General features: G+C 50.1%; 1 protein-coding gene across 1 annotated transcript in view; it reads right to left on the reverse strand.

Annotated features, from left to right (window-relative positions):
- Window positions 1-298: 298 nt before the first annotated feature.
- LOC119400542 (thiopurine S-methyltransferase-like) overlaps window positions 299-17,330 on the reverse strand; it is a 164,220-nt gene continuing 147,188 nt past the window's right edge. The window contains exon 9 of the mRNA XM_049418115.1: window positions 299-422. Within this exon, the coding sequence (XP_049274072.1) occupies window positions 322-422 (101 nt within the window). The 3' untranslated portion in view covers window positions 299-321. The remainder of the gene's footprint in view (window positions 423-17,330) is intronic.

The raw sequence follows: 17,330 nt of genomic DNA on the forward strand, positions 1-17,330 counted from the left end.
ATCTACTCTATAAGAAGAAGAAACATGCTCATGAGGAGGGCAATTAAAGAAATCATTGCAGCCGCGTGCACTCTTGCAAGAGTCCGCATTGAAACCACTAATAAATGCACCGCATTTTTATTGCGCACAAAGCTGCCGTAGTAAATGGCGTGTAAGATGTCGTTGATATTATTAAATAATGGTTATTTGATATTTTCTGTGCTTGAAGAATGTAGCGCAGGCCTTTTATTATCAGGGGGGTGCGCACAGAGCCTTAACCAGTAGAATATTGAAGGAACGCAAACTGAAAAAGAAAAAAAAAGAACAAAAAGGTCCACATGGCTAGCCGGTGACACGCCACGTTACTTCAATGAGAGGGCTTTTCATGTCTTGCACAGTGATTTCCCGCAGTTCGCACACCTTCTCCACCGTGGTATCAGTGCCTGAAAAAAAAAGAACGATTTATAGAGCAACGGCTCTTGCCACGTTAAGCAAAAAAACTCTGATGAGTGCATATGACCATAGTTGGACATTTTTGGAGATATTAAAGAAGAACGAAGATTCAGACGGGGCCGTAGTCTAGCAATACGGACAGATTGCAAATGTCAATTAATGGACTTCTATCATGGCGCAATCATCACATAAGACAAAAATCTACGAAGGATGTGCTAATGAGTTGATTACTGTACTTAATTGTGGAAGTGACGTGTTTGCAAATTTACGTTGCATCTCACTCTTGGGTTTAAGCTAAAAACAGGTGGACCTCTAGTTTCCCAATTATAACCTTCGTCCACCTTGCGGGATTCCGTATAACTTATGTGCCATATTTACGGTCCATGGCTTCGGGTTGTAGATTAATTCGCCCTCGCGCAGCCAAGTCGTACCATCCTGGTTAGGCCTAATGCTAGAGCGACCGGTACCAAAAGGCGTACTCACAGATTCGATACCCGGGCCAGGCAACATCTTTTGACAACTAGGAAGCTTCATATTCTATCAAATCCGTGCGGATTTGCTTGTAGGTTCGTGCTACAAACGGGCGCATGTCAAGTTTCCATTTCATGGCTTGGAAAGGTAAACTAAAGCTCTGCATAATAGCGTAGAACACCTATCTATAATAATTTATCAGGATGACAAATTCGGTGCATCATGTAGTACGCCTCTCATGATCACGAATCCCTCAAAGGCGGCTCAAAACAGCACCGGTCAGAGTGCGGGCCGATTTTCGTATATCAGCTTATCTGTACTGTATACGTGTTTTATGACGTTCCTACTCATTTAACTGCCACTGTCGAAAGATCAATCCTGCCGTTTTATGTTTGCGCAGTGCACATGCGTCATCTTGACTCTCCGCGCTGTTTCCGCATTGTTCTGCCTGTGCTAGTGCAAATCGCAGGAAAATTTGCAAACACGTGCACATTGCTAACACGGTTGCACTCGTAATTGCACAGACCTTTCCTACTTGTATGCGTGTTTAATGTCTTTTTTTTTGATCACGAGATTATTACCCAAAATTCATTAGAACAGGATGATCTTCTGCTTTAGGAAAAAATTATTTTAACGGTGTTACGGCTACTCTAACGAACTGTTACGCATATTCGGGTATTTGTTACATGTTAAAAGTTAAAAAAATTGCCGCAGAGACACCGCGGCAATGTGTACATTTTTTTTTTAATTTTCCATGTTTCATATGTATGAAACTTGACAGGCTCGCAGGTCAGAACGAAAACATTTTTATAAAATTACTTACCAAAAGTTGCTTGACATTATCATCCGAGACATTCTTCCGGCAAAGCTGAAACAAACAACAAAAAAATGTTCGAATGTGGACACATCAGTATCATTTCTGGAGCTACCTATATTATGGCACACGTGTTATGAACAGAGTTCGTGTAACAGCTACGAACTCTACAATGATTGGGACAAGTTTATCAATAAGATGCATTTGTAATAAAACTGTTATGGTTAGCGATAATCAGTCGCCCGGCTGCCATGAATGTAGTACACACTGAATGAAGCTATCTTGCAGCTGTGTAATTAAGAGATCAAGTTCAAACAATTTTCTTAACACACGCAATATATCATTAACATGAGAGCAGTACACGCTTCTTTTAATGTGGCCTCGAACAGAACGCCGAAGTGAGCACTAAAGATCACGGGAAAAGATCACTGCAAGATCAGGGAAAGATCACTAGTTTCCCTAAAGATCACGGGAAAGACAATGACAAGATTTCTCTAGCATTGCTGGAGCCGCGGGAGCTGCCTGCTCACTTTGTCTTTGCGAAAGCGTCAAGCGGATGAGGTACGAAGACGATGAAGAAGGTGGACCCCTGGCGCATCAAATGTCATAAAAAGCTTCTGCGCAGTGTCGCCAGCTGCTTGGAGCGTGAAAAATGTGAGGTTCGTTCGACACATGCTACTGGCAGGTGAGAGTTACGTGGAAAAGTTGCGCAGTGGAAGACGCGGAGCCAGGGCCTAGTGCATCGTGTGGCAGTCCGAAGAAGTATGGATTGCCAGAGGAGGGATCGACAATCACGAAACCCAGGCTCGACAGGCACAACGGGTCGGAAACGCTAGTGGGATTCTGAGTTTGCGCTTTAGTATTGATGGATTGTCACTAAGGCTTTCATCTTCGAGTCGCCATAGCGGTAGCAAAAGAGATCCTAGACAATTTTTAAAACAATGACAGACATTACAAAGTGGAAGCGGCTTTTATAAATTGCATTGGTGGTCTATTTCGGTCGGAAGTTATATGTATCAGCTGCCGCTACGTGTCTGAACCTGTTCATTATAAACTTCGTTCACATAGTTGCTGAACAACGCCGCGACCTACCTTTGCCGCTCAGAGCAGACAGTCTGCACTTTACACCTTTCCATACAGATGTTAGTCGCTTTACAACGATGCCTTACCCGACGTGGTAGCTAGAACGCAGAATGTCGCGTCTCTATGCTTGAGGCTGTGGGGTTGATTCCTGGACACGGCAACCGCGTTAGGTGAGGGCGAAACACAAAGAACACCCGTGTGCTTAGATTAGGTCCACGTTAAAGCATCCTATGTGGTCGGAATCTGGATGCCCCACTGCGGCGTGCTTCATAATAATATGGTGATTTTGACACGTAAAACACCAGAAGCTCCTCTTACAATGACACCTTGTATCGCTAAAACGCCTACCTTGATGGTGCCGAGCTCTTGCTTTTGCTCCTGCGCTTCTCTGCCCGGATGCTTTTGACCAGATTCATGGTGCACAAATTGCCTTACAACTAGTATGTGCCGAACGTGTAACGGCATGCACCGGTTTACTCTTATGACCTGGCCTCTACCGTACTGCGCGACAGTGATTTGCGGTATGTGACCTCTACAAGAGGCGCAAGCCGCCTAAGGTATTTTCTGCTGGTAGGCTTAAGTCTCCGAGAGGCAAATGGATCATAGAGTATTTCAATAGGCTGAATTTCAGTCCGCTGAAGTACAGAATGAGCCGTTTTTCCGCGTTAGACCACATGTTAGTAACATCCCCATGTGACGCCCGGTATAGAGGGACTGCAGTCGATACTGACTGTGCAGCGCGGTATGCCGTCAAAGTATAATAATAATGATTGGGTTTAGACGTCCCAAAACCACGATATGATTATGAGGGACGCCATAGTGGAAAGCTTCGGAAATATTTACCAGCACGGATTTCTTTAGCGTACACCTACGTCGAGTACACGGACCTATACTATTTCGCGTCCATCGAAATGCGGCTGCCTCGACCGAGATTTGGTGTCGAAACCTACGGGTCAGCAGTCGAGCATCGTAACCACTAGGCCACCGTGGCGGGTGTACGCCGCCAGACGAACACTCCCAATGAGCTGCGCTACTAAATTACGGATTTGTTCTTCATGACGGTACGCTGCGCCACGATGCTCCTCGTCACTCTTTCGCGAACCACGGCGGATCTATCCTATCCAAAGTGCTGGACGACCTCCTCCGTTCCTGTTCAACCTAAAACAGGTTTACTACAGCGTACAATCTGAAACAACGGACGCACCGTAACCTGATAAGCATGCTTACTCTCTGCGTCTTTGAGCCACCGCGACAGAGAAATATGCTTGATTTTTAAAATATTTCCCTATTATTCTTCGCAACACCACAAAGCTGACTTATTAATGTTTTTCTTACTCCGCAGTTATGACCCCCCGTTACCCGTGGGCATTACAGCCTAACTTGATGCAGAAGCATCGACCGCCGCGACATCTATCAGGTGGCTAGGGATCTTTTATTAGTCTCAGAAGTTTACCAAAATTTTGGTTATAACCCCCGAGACCACGAGGTGCATTTCCCTCCGGGTTCACTGGCGTTTCTGTGGTCGCGTAGCGTTTTTGTATATATAAACTAGACACCTGCACATTTTCTTGGCCCCTATCCCTTCATACGAAAAGCCACTAACGTCAAGTATCAGGTTGCTCCGCTGAACCTATCGGTCGGCGACTGCCACATTTAGAAGTGGCGCACCTCATGTTTGGCGTCTTAAGCTGTACCAGCGAATACGGTTTGAGGCGCCATCATCCACCTGGGCTAGAAGCAGCGGGACGACGCTTCTATCCCCGACGAGTGATGTCGCGGGCGGAGATAGCATGTAATTACGATGTCAAAGTTGACAGCGTAATGCTGTTGGATATTTGCAGCGTTGTACGAGTTGCGCCAATAATATACGCGATGTATATTTTCTTCCACGTACCAGTATTTATGAATTTTCATGTCATAACTAAAAAGTTCAACCTTACTTCACTTTTTAACAGTTGTTTGCGTCAGCTGGCCGTTGTGTTATTTTATTGAATCTACTGTATCCATGTAATATCTTACTCTTGTAGAGCTTGCCTATGAGGACATAGGCACCATTGGTTCTTTATAATAGATTGACGCAAGAATTACCTTAGTTGCGGCACCACTATCCTCGTATACCGGTCAGCCACTTATTGCATACATTCTTACTTACCTTGGTAACTTTCATCGTCGTGCTTAAAGGTAGTTAAGAGGTAGGTGTACCCTGGTGCCAGCAAAGTCTTCATCAGATTCATGTACCTGCATGTTGAGGGAACTCAGAATTGAGCACGGAAATGACAGTGCATCGTCACTACTGCACTCCCAGCAGGTAAGCATATTGTCACGTGGTCGTAACGTCAACGAAGACGGCAGTCGGCGTTTGCAGGATGAAACTGTTTATTTGGCCAAACTTGTGGCCGGAAAATGAGAACTAGAACTACAGCAATACACGCTGTACAATGCTAGCGGCGAACAGGGCGTTGTCCGTCGATCAACTGACAAGCGGTCAAGCGCGTCGGCTTTTATACAGGCGCTATGGAACTTTCCAGCAATATCGCTGATGGCGGCGTTATCTCTCGAGAAAGCTGGAACATTCGCGTGCGGCGCGCAATCTTAACAAAACGATCTACCAAAATCGTGAAGCTTCTCGAACACTGCTTCGGGGTCAGCGTCGAGCGTTCATAACCGTCCTTGCTGGTCGAACTCGAACAAATCAAAATAAAAGAAGAAGCGGGCGTGGCATTGCCCCCCTCTGAAAAAGCAAAGTCCCGATGCTTGCAACATGGAAAGGAAAAAAACAAGTGCATACACAAATAAATACAATAACAAGGAAAAAGTAGAGTCCCCAGGTTCGCTAACGCGCAAAAAAACGGCTTAAGACGCACGACATGGACGACTTCAGGTCGTGCGCGGCGTCGCTGGGAGTTCCTAATTCCGTCCGGACGACCTCGTAGTCAAGAGCGCCGTGACGTCGAAGCACCTTGTATGGCCCGAAGTATCGCCGAAGAAGTTTTTCACTGAGCCCACGTCGGCGTATCGGCGTCCAGACCACACACGGTCACCGGGTTGGTACTCCATGTGGCGTCGTCGAAGATTATAGTGACGGCTGTCGACCCTCTGCTGGTTCTTGATGCGCAGGCGGGCGAGCTGTCGAGCTTCTTCGGCGCGTTGCAAATAGGCGGCAACGTCGAGGTCGTCTTCGTCGGTGGCGGTTGGTAGCATTGCGTCGAGCGTCGTTGCCGCGCTCCTTCCGTAGACCAGCGTGTACGGCGTCATTTGCGTCGTTTCTTGCATGGCCGTGTTGTATGCGAAGGTCACATACGGAAGGATGGCATCCCACGTCTGTGTTCGACGTCGACATACATGGTCAGCATGTCGGCGATGGTCTTGTTTAGCCGCTCGGTGAGGCCATTGGTCTGTGGGTGGTACGCTGTGGTCCGGCGGTGGCTTGTTGGCTGTATCTCAGTATTGCCTGAGTTAGGTCAGCCGTAAACGCCGTACCTCTGTCGGTGATGAGGACCTCTGGGGCGCCATGACGCAGGAGGATGTTCTCAACGAAGAACTTCGCTACCTCGGCGGCACTGCCTCTGGGTAGGGCCCTTGTCTCGGCGTAGCGGGTGAGGTAGTCGGTAGCTACGACGATCCATTTGTTTCCGGTATTGGACGTCGGGAACGGCCCCAGTAAATCCATCCCAATTTGCTGGAACGGCCGTCGAGGTGGCTCGATAGGCTGTAGAAGTCCGGCTGGCCTTGTCGGCGGTGTCTTGCGTCGCTGACAGTCCGGCAGGTCTTGACGTAGCGAGTTACGTCGGCGACAAGGCGCGGCCAGTAGTACTTTCCTGTATTCTTGCGAGCGTCCGAGAAACACCCAGGTGTCCAGACGTCGGGTCGTCATGCAGAGCCTGGAGGACCTCTGGTCGCAATGTCGAGGGCACTACGAGAAGGGAATCGGCTCGAAGCGACGAAAAGTTCTTCTTAAGGAGAACACCGTTTGCGCAAGAAAAACGACGTCAGTCCTCGCGTGAATACCTTGGGAACGACGGTGGTCCTGCCCTCGAGGTATTCCACAAGGCCTCTGAGTTCTGGGTCCGCTCGCTGTCGTTCGGCGAAGTCTTCGGCACTTATGGTTCCCAAGAAGCAGTCATCCTCCATGTCGTCCTGCGGCGGTGGGTCGACGGGGGCGCGGGACAGGCAGTCAGCGTCGGAGTGTTTTCTTCCAAACTTGTAAACGACGGTTATGTCAAATTCTTGAAGTCGTATGCTCCACCGTGCGAGGCGACCTGAAGGGTCCTTCAAGTTAGCTAGCCAACACAAGGCGTGGTGGTCGCTCACAACTTTGAAGGACCGGCCGTAGAGGTAGGGGCGAAACTTCGATGTAGCCCAGATGATGGCCAGGCACTCCTTTTCTGTTGTGGAGTAGTTGATTTCTGCCTTTGATAGCGACCGGCTAGCATAACTGATGACCCTTTCGAATCCGTCGGTCTTTTGCACAAGGACGGCGCCGAGTCCTACGCTGCTTGCGTCGGCTGTGGATTTCCGTATCGGCGTATTCGTCGAAATGCGCAAGTATGGGAGGCGTCTGCAGGCGTCGTTTCAGTTCTTGAAATGCTTGAACTTACGACGTTTCCCACCTGAATTCGACGTCGGCCTTCGTGAGTTGCGTCAGTGGCTCGGCGATCAGTGAAAATTCCTTGACGAAACGGCTGTAATACGCGCACAAGCCGAGAAAACGGCGTACGGCCTTCTTGTCGGTGGGCATCGGGAAGTCAGCGATGGCAGCTGTTTTCCGCGGGTCCGGGCGAACACCATCCTTGCTGATCACGTGACCCAAGAACAAGAGCTCCTCGTATGCGAAGCGGCACTTTTCAGGCTTCAAGGTGAGTCCGGAGGTCTTGATTGCTTGAAGTACAACTTCAAGGCGCCGAAGGTGTTCGTCGAAGTTTGAGGAAAACACAACGACGTCGTCCAAGTACACGAGACACGTCTGCCACTTTAAGCCGGCCAGTACTGTATCCATAACCCGTTGAAAAGTCGCAGGTGCCGAGCAAAGACCAAAGGGCACGACCTTGAACTCGAACAGGCCGTCTGGTGTTATGAAAGCAGTCTTTTCTCGGTCTCTTTCGTCGACTTCTATTTGCCAGTAACCGGTCTTGAGGTCCATCGACGAAAAGTACTTTGCGTTGTGTAATCGATCTAGGGTGTCGTCTATCCGGGGAAGGGGATACACGTCCTTCTTCGTGACTTTGTTCAGGCGACGATAATCGACGCAGAAACGTAGAGTCCCATCCTTCTTCTTCACTAGCACCACCGGGGATGCCCACGGACTCTTCGACGGCTGAATGATGTCGTCGCGTAGCATTTCGTCGACCTGTTTCTTCACGGCCTCGCGTTCTCGCGTCGAAACTCTGTACGGGCTCTGACGGAGTGGTCTGGCGCTTTCCTCTGTTATGATGCGATGTTTTGCCACGGGAGTGTGCCGAATTCTTGACGACGACGAAAAGCAGTCCTTGTATTACAAGAGCAGGGTTTTGAGCTGTTCTTGTTTGTGCTTCTGAAGGCTGGGATTGATGTCGAAAGCTGGTTGCGGCGCTTTATTCGTCGGAGTAGGCTCGGGAGAATCGGTGAGGCCGAAAGCATTGCTGGCTTCTACGATTTCTTCGATGTAGGCGACCGTCGTGCCTTTGCTCACGTGCTTGTACTCGTTGCTGAAATTCGTGAGCATAACTGTTGCTTTCCCAGCCCGCAACTCTGCTACTCCTCTTGCGACGCAAATCTTGCGGTTAATCATGTGGTGCTGGTCGCCTTCAACAACGCCTTCCAGGTCCGCTGATTTTGAGTGCCGACGGAAATGATGACGCTGGAGCGAGGGGGAATGGTGACCTGGTCTTCCAGCACATTCAAGGCGTGCTTTCTTGGCGGAGTGTGCGGCGGTAGTGCCTTTTCCGTGGACAGTGTTATTGACTTAGACCTCAGGTCGATAATTGCACCATGAAGGCCTAAGAAGTCCATACCAAGGATGACATCTCTCGAGCAACGCGGCAGGATTACGAAGTTCGCGGGATAAATCCGGTTGTTAATGGTGAGTCTCGCTGTGCAGATTCCCTCCGGGGTTACGAGGTGACCTCCAGCTGTCCGGATTTCGGGGCCTTCCCAGGCTGTCCTAACTTTCTTCAGCTTCGTGGCGAACGGTCCACTGATGACAGAATAGTCGGCTCCGGTGCCGACGAGGGCTGTGACGCTGTGGCCGTCGATAAGAACGTCGAGGTCGCTAGTTTGTCGTCTTGCGTTGCAGTTAGGTCGTGGCGTCGGGTCACGGCTACGTCGGTTTGTTCCGCTGCTTCACGTTGCGTCGTCAGGTCTACTTCGGTCCGCGAGGTTTCGTCGTCAGGGGTTCACGTCGTGTCCTGAAGCCTTCGTCGTGGCGGTGGCGTCGGCGGCGGAGGGTCTTCGGTATTTCGTCGTACAGCAACCGCACCTCCATCGGTTGCTGCCCTTAGTTTTCCGGATGCGGTCTAGGTGACCGGCCCCGGTTTGGGCCAGTGTATGGTCGGCGTTGGGGAGAGGCGTAGCGGCCTGGCGACGGCGATCGGAAGGTCCTCGGGAGGTCCACTGCGTTCCTGCCAGGTAGTCGGCGATGTCACGTGGTCGTTCCCCCTGCTATGGACGTGGCGCGTCGACGGCGAACCCACGCAATCCCATCTGTCGATAATGGCAGCGGCGGTAGGTGTGGCCGGCTTCTCCGCAGTGGTAGCAGAGTGGACGATGGTAGGGGGCGCGCCAAACGTCAGTCTTCCTCGGTGTGTATCGCTGACCGGCTGGCGGGCGGTATGACGTCGGTGGTGGCGGCGGTGGTGCCTGGCGGCGGAACTGCTGGGGCGGCGCGACGTCTTGACGTGGGCGAGGAGGGGGGGTGTTGCGTCGGGCTGCAGCAGCATAGCTCATTGCTTGAAGCTGCGGCGGTGCCGGCTGAGGAACACCCAGTGACTCTTTGATTTCTTCGCGGACAATGTCTGCGATCGAATCCACTTGAGGCTGCGGCGAAGGTAACAGCTTGCGCAACTCCTCCCGCACGATCGCTCGGATGGTTTCGCGCAAGTCGTCGGTGGCTAGTGAGTGCACTTCGGAATTGGTTGCAGACAGCGTCGAGCGGTTGTATTGTTTCGTCCGCATGTCCAGTGTCTTCTCAATAGTCGTAGCCTCGGTGAGGAATTCGGCGACCGTCGTGGGCGGGTTGCGGAGAAGTCCCGCGAAAAGTTCTTGTTTGACACCCCGCATGAGCAGGCAAACTTTTTTGTCTTCCGCCATCGCAGCGTCGGCCTGACGGAAAAGTCGAGTCATCTCTTCCGTGAAGGTGGTGACGTTTTCGTTTGGCAGCTGCACCCGGGTCTCCAGCAAAGAAGCGGCTCTTTCCCTGCGGACGACGCTTGTGAACGTGTGCAGGAATGCGCTGCGGAAAAGATCCCAGGTCTGCATCGAGGACTCCCGATTCTCAAACCAGGTTCTGACCGCGTCTTCGAGGTAAAAGTACACGTGACGGAGCTTGTCTTCATTGGTCCAGTTGTTAAAGGCGGCGACACGGTCGTATGTTTCAAGCCAGGTCTCCGGGTCTTCAAACGACGACCCGCGGAAGGTTGGCGCCTCCTTGGGATGCCGAAGAAGGATCGGCGCAGGCTGCACGGGGTCGGTCATCGTCGCTACGGTCGATCTTGGGATCTGCGACTGTCTGTCTTTTTCGGGAAGGAGCCCGTGCTCTGGATCCGGGTTCTCCTTGCCGTCGTCCTCGTCGCGGCTTGGGCTTGGGTCAGCGCTTCGCGGGGGCGTCCGGATCATGGAAGAAGCAGCACCTCCATCAGATGTCACGTGGTCGTGACGTCAACGAAGACAGCAGTCGGCGTTTGCAGGATGAAACTGTTTATTTGGCCGAACTTGTGGCCGGAAAATGAGAACTAGAACTACAGCAATACACGCTGTACAATGATAGCGGCGAACAGGGCGTCGTCCGTCGATCAACTGACAAGCGGTCAAGCGCGTCGGCTTTATACAGGCGCTATGGAACTTTCCAGCAATATCGCTGATGGCGGCGTTATCTCTCGAGAAAGCTGGAACATTCGCGTGCGGCGCGCAATCTTAACAAACGATCTACCAAAATCGTGAAGCTTCTCGAACACTGCTTCGGGGCCAGCGTCGAGCGTTGATAACCGTCCTTGCTGGTCAAACTCGAACAAATCAAAATAAAAGAAGAAGCGGGCGTGGCAATATATTTCCCTGCATGAGTACTGCGTTTACGGCTACAAGATTTGACTAAAGAATTATGGAATGCATTATGTTGGATCTGGGATCACAAGTGTTGGAGATTGGGCAAGTTGGTTTGTCGTACTTGAACTGGTACAGCGCATCACGGAAAAGACGAAACGGCAGAGCGCGTCACAAAAGGGCAAGCGCTCCGCCCTTTTGTGTGGGCCGGCTCGGCCGTTTCGTCATTTCCCTGATGCGCTGTACCAGTTCAGGGACCTGGGACGCACGCAGTTCTTGCAACCATGAAAGAAATAACTAGTTTGTAATCAGCCCTACTATCCTACCTTACTGAGCAGTCCTTCCATCACTAGCTGTATTGTCTATTCCAAATTTTCATTTATTTTATGTATTTTTATTCTATGTAATATGTGTATTGTCTGATTCCAGATTTTCATTTATTCTATGTAATTTTTTTGCTAGATGGTACTATATACTGATCGCAACTATTGTACTCGACCCGACCTTGCATTACTGAAATGTGTTTGCTTTTTTTACAGTGTATTTGCGTTATGTTTGCTTGTTATTGCATTTTTATTTTTCCGTGTATTTGCTGAACAAAGTATTGTATTTCCCCCCTATGTAACGCCCGTTCTCGGGCCCTTAGGGTTCAATAATGAAAAAAATGAAAAATATGAGCGGGTACCTCTTTGTAGCTTACTATTCACAGGTAATGTGTGAAAAACGCATTTTGTTTTCTCGCTCACATGATCAGAGAATAAGCAACAGCGGTGACGCGCCACGTGCTGCAGAAAAAAACATGGCTGATCCCTCTGTCATAGGAATCGGTATAACACTAAAGTGAAATGTGTCTTCACAGACGTAGTTGAGCGTTTGTTGCGCATTGTTTCGCCCCAAGTGCGAAGGAATGAATGCTATAACAACAAGTTGTAATGTCACGCGAAGAACGGCAAGCAGCTCGAAACTTGCGACGCGCTGCTCAAGCAGAAAGGACGCACGGAACGAACATACACAGGATGAGAGCGAACTGTCACATTTATAACTTATTTCCGCGTGAGCACCGCGCTCCTTTCACAAAAGCGGCCGCTGCAGTGCGCGAAGTGACCTTTGTGCTCTCAACGCAAGACGTACGAACCACCGCGATCACCTGATAAGCGCACGCACAAGCGACCACGCCCTGTAGACGCGGGCGCTCGTCGCGACGGATACGACCTTTCAAGCGCGCTCTTCGAGCCCTTCGCGCCAACTCGCTAGTGATAACGCTGTAACACAGATATCTTGAGTACAGCCACCGGCAAATCGTGTATATAGATAGCTCGCCGTTAGCATTGCAAAGAACGTGCCGTCCGTGGCCGAATCGTCTCGCGCTGCGGAGCAAGGGGTCGTAAGTCCGATTCCCGGTGACGTAATTTTTTCTTCTGGTTCTTTTTCTTTGGCCACTGTTAGTCTTTATATTTTACAACGTCATATCCTGACGGAAATACGTCAGTGGAGCCGTCGTGGACCCCGGCATAAAACACTTCTGTGTTAAAATATATATAGGTGCTTCAAGAAATTCAGTTTCAATAACGTGCGTACGGTAAAAGTGAATGGGGCACAGCATCTCGTTACCTACAACACTGTGCGGTATCTTCGTCTGCGTACACCTGCTGAAGCACCCTGGACTGATGGCAACGACCCCAACTCGACAGCGCTACTTCAGCCGTGCGACGACAAACACATCGGGATGGGGGCGTGAACACAAATGAATGACGGAAAGATTTAGCGATTTAATTACAAATAAAAAAATTGCGACAATAGCGCTCTATTGGCGTCGTTTTCACTGGCGGGCGTTAAAGAAGGTGGTGTGGAATTGACAACGTGGGAAGGCTAGAATGGGCATTCTGGTGTGATGGCGACATTATGGCGTAAGTTAGCTCAGTGGCTACAGTGACTACAAAGGCGTGATCACGACTCTACCCAGATGATAGTTTCGCGTCATTGACAGGGTGTGTCGAATGAGAAGGAACGCAACGATGAAACGACTGCGACGGTGAGGTAGCACAGGGACGTTCTGCTGCGTTTAGGAGACTGCCTTTCAGCGACACGAATTTTATACCGATATGTTCTACTTTGTGTCCTAAAGTTCAGTGTAGTTCGTACAGCGTGACGTACCTCACCCGATGTTCCTGGGACTCCATGATACACAATGTGGCCCGGTCGAACACCACATCCATTTTTCCTGGTTCGGAACTAGAAGGCCGATGAAAACAGGAGTGTAACAAGCGTGACGTGAATGTAACGAATAGGAGCTTGACGAGAACAGCAAGCGTAACAGAATTGACAATGACATAAATACGCTCGTCAGGGGGCACTTCGTGCGTCTTGCGCATCTTACATTGTTACATGCGAATTTCACATGTCAGTATCACGCCTTGTGAACTGTTTTATTTTTATTTTCTCTTCGTTTCTGTACTTAAAGCATTGCGATAATTATCATGACGATCCTTGATACAAATGAGCACAAACACACACACCAGTTGTTTCAACATGTGAGAGGATTGTGAGAAGTTTCTTATCCCTGGAGTTGGACAAGACAAAAGTTTTAAAAATACAACGATGCATCAAAACCGGAGCAAATAATCGCTATCTTGACACGGCGGAGATGCAATCTACGCAAGGAACATTTGTTGCATGCGCAAAGACAATTCGAAATTTTGACAAGTTGGAATACATATTTTGCAGTTTCGTTTTGATCACATTGATTGCACCGGTAGCCATGTTTTTATCTCGAGTACCGCAACGAAAGGAAAATCAGTACTATATATTACTTTAGATGTATACTGTCGCCTGTTCGTGGTCGTTACTGGAAATTACAACACCTTGACGAATGAAGCTGCAGAAGCTCGTTTTTGTCGTTTTCGTGCTATGATCCATTGAATTTATCACACGTTTTGATTATTTACACCAGTATTCACACTCTTGTGGAGAACTGCTGAGGAGAATGGCGACAACAATGATAGATCAAGGAAAATGCAACTCTAATCAAAGTGCACAAGACGGCGCGAGGTCAAGAGCTGGTCTTTGCCGCTTTTCTGCTCAGTTGCGGAAGCACCATGAATAATCCGATAGCCCAGCATCAATCTAGATTACAGAATTCAGCTTAGGCCATGTTAACTCGGCACACTGAGTTTTGAACAGGCTCGTCATTCATAATTGTAGGGCTAATCCATTCATGGACCAAGTCTCGCAGCTTGCGGCTGCAAAGCAGCGTTCACTGTCATTGAAGCTTATGTGAATGTTACAAGCCCAATTCGAGGTATATGAACAGTCATTCTGAGGCATGCAGAGTCGGCGTGTTGTGTGGTTCAGTGTACGAACTCTGCGCAGCGCAGAGAGATTCCCACGTTGCCGCGCTGCTGTCGGAACACGTGTCGGCGCCGCAAAGAGGGGACGCGGAAGGCCCCGCTCTGGGAAAGAAAGGCGACTCTGTGGTGACGCCGTCAAAGCGCAGGGCCGCCAAAGCCGCCTCCTTGCTTGTAAGAAAAGGGAGGAGATACGAGCTGAACGGGAAGAGCGTCGCGCCGGTGGGACGAAGCGACACACGGCCGCCTGGTTTCAGTTATTGTTTGGCATCCGCATGCGCCCCTATGAGCATTTACCTGCGCTGCCGTTCGGAGAACTTACCGCTAACAGGGAGCACGTGTCGGCGTCGCAAAAGGCGAGCGCGAGGAATTGGTCTTGCGACCGCTTGGCCGGATGCGACCGGGGGATGTCTTTGTGTACAATCGCCGTCTGGTCGTAATTACGGCACTCGGAGCGTTCAGGTGAACCGGCCCCCAGCTGCATGTAATGACCGAGTGTCATTAGACTGGCAGAGCAACGCACTATCGCGTACACATTTCGCCAGTGGCCAGGACCTGGGAAGAGTCGCGCTGCTTTGTAGCGGCTTCTTGAAAGAGACGCCGAAGCGCGGGTGGGTTGAGCTCGAGCCGGGCCTTGCAACGCACTGTCGCGTACACACCGCTAGTGGCCAGGGCCTGGGAGGATTCGCGCTGCTTTGTGGCGGTTTCTTGAAAGAGACGTTGGTGCACGGGCAGGTTGAGCCCGAGCCGAGCTTTCGGCGCTGGCGGACGTCAGGGGCATGCTCAGGCTATAACGTAGGGGAGAGTGAGATGACACGTGTTGCGCAGTGAACCTATCCCCTCGCGTGTTGTAGATTGTTCGTACGTTAGACCAATGCCGTGTCTGTCATGAAAGTGTTTGTGCCATTGGTTGTGGTGATGCCAACACCCAAGTGTGATTGGTTTGTTGAGGGACTCTTTGTCTAACTGAAGGTTGAAAAGAGGCTGTTTTGGATGTGAGAGGAGGGCGGAGGTTCGGGCTTGCACCCGGGCAGACACCTGAACGTGGCAATAAAGCGTCTCTTCACCGGACAACGGCTCTTCTTTCGCGCTGCCATCGTGCACTCGAATCATCGCGGGGCGCCGATTCGAACCTCAAACACCTTCCCTCCTTAGCTAGTGTTGAAGCTAGCAGAGGATAGTAGGGAAAGGAAATTAACTTGAACTATACGAGACAGGTATGCAGACTCAATCGCACGAGCTTACGCACCGCGTGAGCGCGTTGCTGACAGCCTCTTTGCGACGTTTCTCCTACATAAGCATCAACCGACAGCAGTTCTACCTTAATCCCATGACCTGACTCTTTCCTCACTACTCACGAATTTAGCCTTTCGAATTTACAGGGATCCGAAAATGGATTTCGAAATTTTGTGAGTTTTTAGGCTACATCATCATCAAATCATTCGCAGAAAAAATTGACTGGCGCAACACGTATCAAGGCAGCTACGGTCAATTATCTGTGCGTCCCCTTCTAAGCTCTGCCTTTTCTCCTGGACACTAAGTCGTTGAAAGCAGTCGCTGAGGGCGGCAGCGCGCTCGACGAAGGGTAACATCACGGTGTGGTTGAGGGCTGCTCCGCCCGGTTCCACAACACTACCAGGCCTTTTCCATTTTATTCTGTACGCCGACAGTTCGAAAATGCCGAGTATGTCGACCGACAAAAAGTATTTGAGAACAATGGGGTGTAGTTACAGCCCAATGTTACAGAAATGAGGTGTAGGCAGTGGGGTGTAGTTACAGCCCTAGACGCATGGACCCTGGTGTTTCTTGGATAACGAGAGCCGGAAACTCAGTGGAACGAGGAGCTGAAGCGACTCCTCTTCCCAGTTGCCTCAGATGCCCCCTAAAATGCCGCAGCTTTACAAGTCACCAATCACTGCATTTGCAGGAAACAACGAAGCTAGGAGAATTTATGGTTTCCGAGAAAAGAAGCCTCGAGACAAACACGATCACGCAGCTCACGTCAGCACTGAACACGTTGTAATACAGGCAGGGGACTCTCACTATCAGCGGCAGGCTCAGTGACGTATAGCGGACATATTTAATCAGATCGGTCACCGGTGCTACGTCTAACGAAACATTTGTGGAACGGCATCAGAATGGAGGCAGGAAATCGAAAACTCGTTCGGCTTAGCGCTTCGATCTCTAGCCATTCGCATGTGTAAAGCCTTGTAACAAATTAGGCGCCTGATGCAGACAACTAAAATTTGTCTGCAATTGATCGTTAAGACTTGCTTCACAGGCGTAATACGTTTGTACACATTCGTCGAAAACATTTTAGGGTCCCTTGAGCACGGCGCCCACTTTGGCAGCAATGGCTACACACAAGCAGGTACGGCAAAAATTGATTACCCAACGGCACACCACCCAAAGCACGCCCTCAAAGCTTCGATTCTGCTTCTTAAGTAGACGTGCGACGGCCAGGCCCTTAGCCAGGATTTTTTTGGGGGAGGCGGGGGGGTACTTCCGGAAAACCTTGACTATAAGAGAGAAACACCAATTGTCACTATTTTCTTTTGGTAAAAACACCTACTTCACCAAAATTTCGGGGGGCGGGGGGCGGCTAGTTCCCCTCCCCCTGGCTACGGGCCTGTTGACGGCCATACTTGATATGGGCGCTTTGTGCAAGCACAACGAACAATTAATGCGCTGCGCGGCAGTAGAAAATTGGTATGCGAGTGAATAACAAGAATACTGGTTTCCGGGTTAGTGCTGCGGTCGGCAGTAGGTGGCGTGCTGTTAGGCGGCTCGGACAGACAGTTTGGCGCGCAGTTGCGAGCACCGTAAACTCTTGTGATTGACTGCAATTAGGGCATGTACCAGAACACTAAGAAAATTGAAATTATGTGCCGCATCTTTCAGGGAAGCAGTATGCGGAGAGCATTTCCGCAGCTATTCTAGAAATAAGTATTTTT

Source organism: Rhipicephalus sanguineus, chromosome 7 (assembly GCF_013339695.2).
Source record: "Rhipicephalus sanguineus isolate Rsan-2018 chromosome 7, BIME_Rsan_1.4, whole genome shotgun sequence".
In the NCBI taxonomy this organism is placed as follows: Eukaryota; Metazoa; Arthropoda; class Arachnida; order Ixodida; family Ixodidae; genus Rhipicephalus; species Rhipicephalus sanguineus.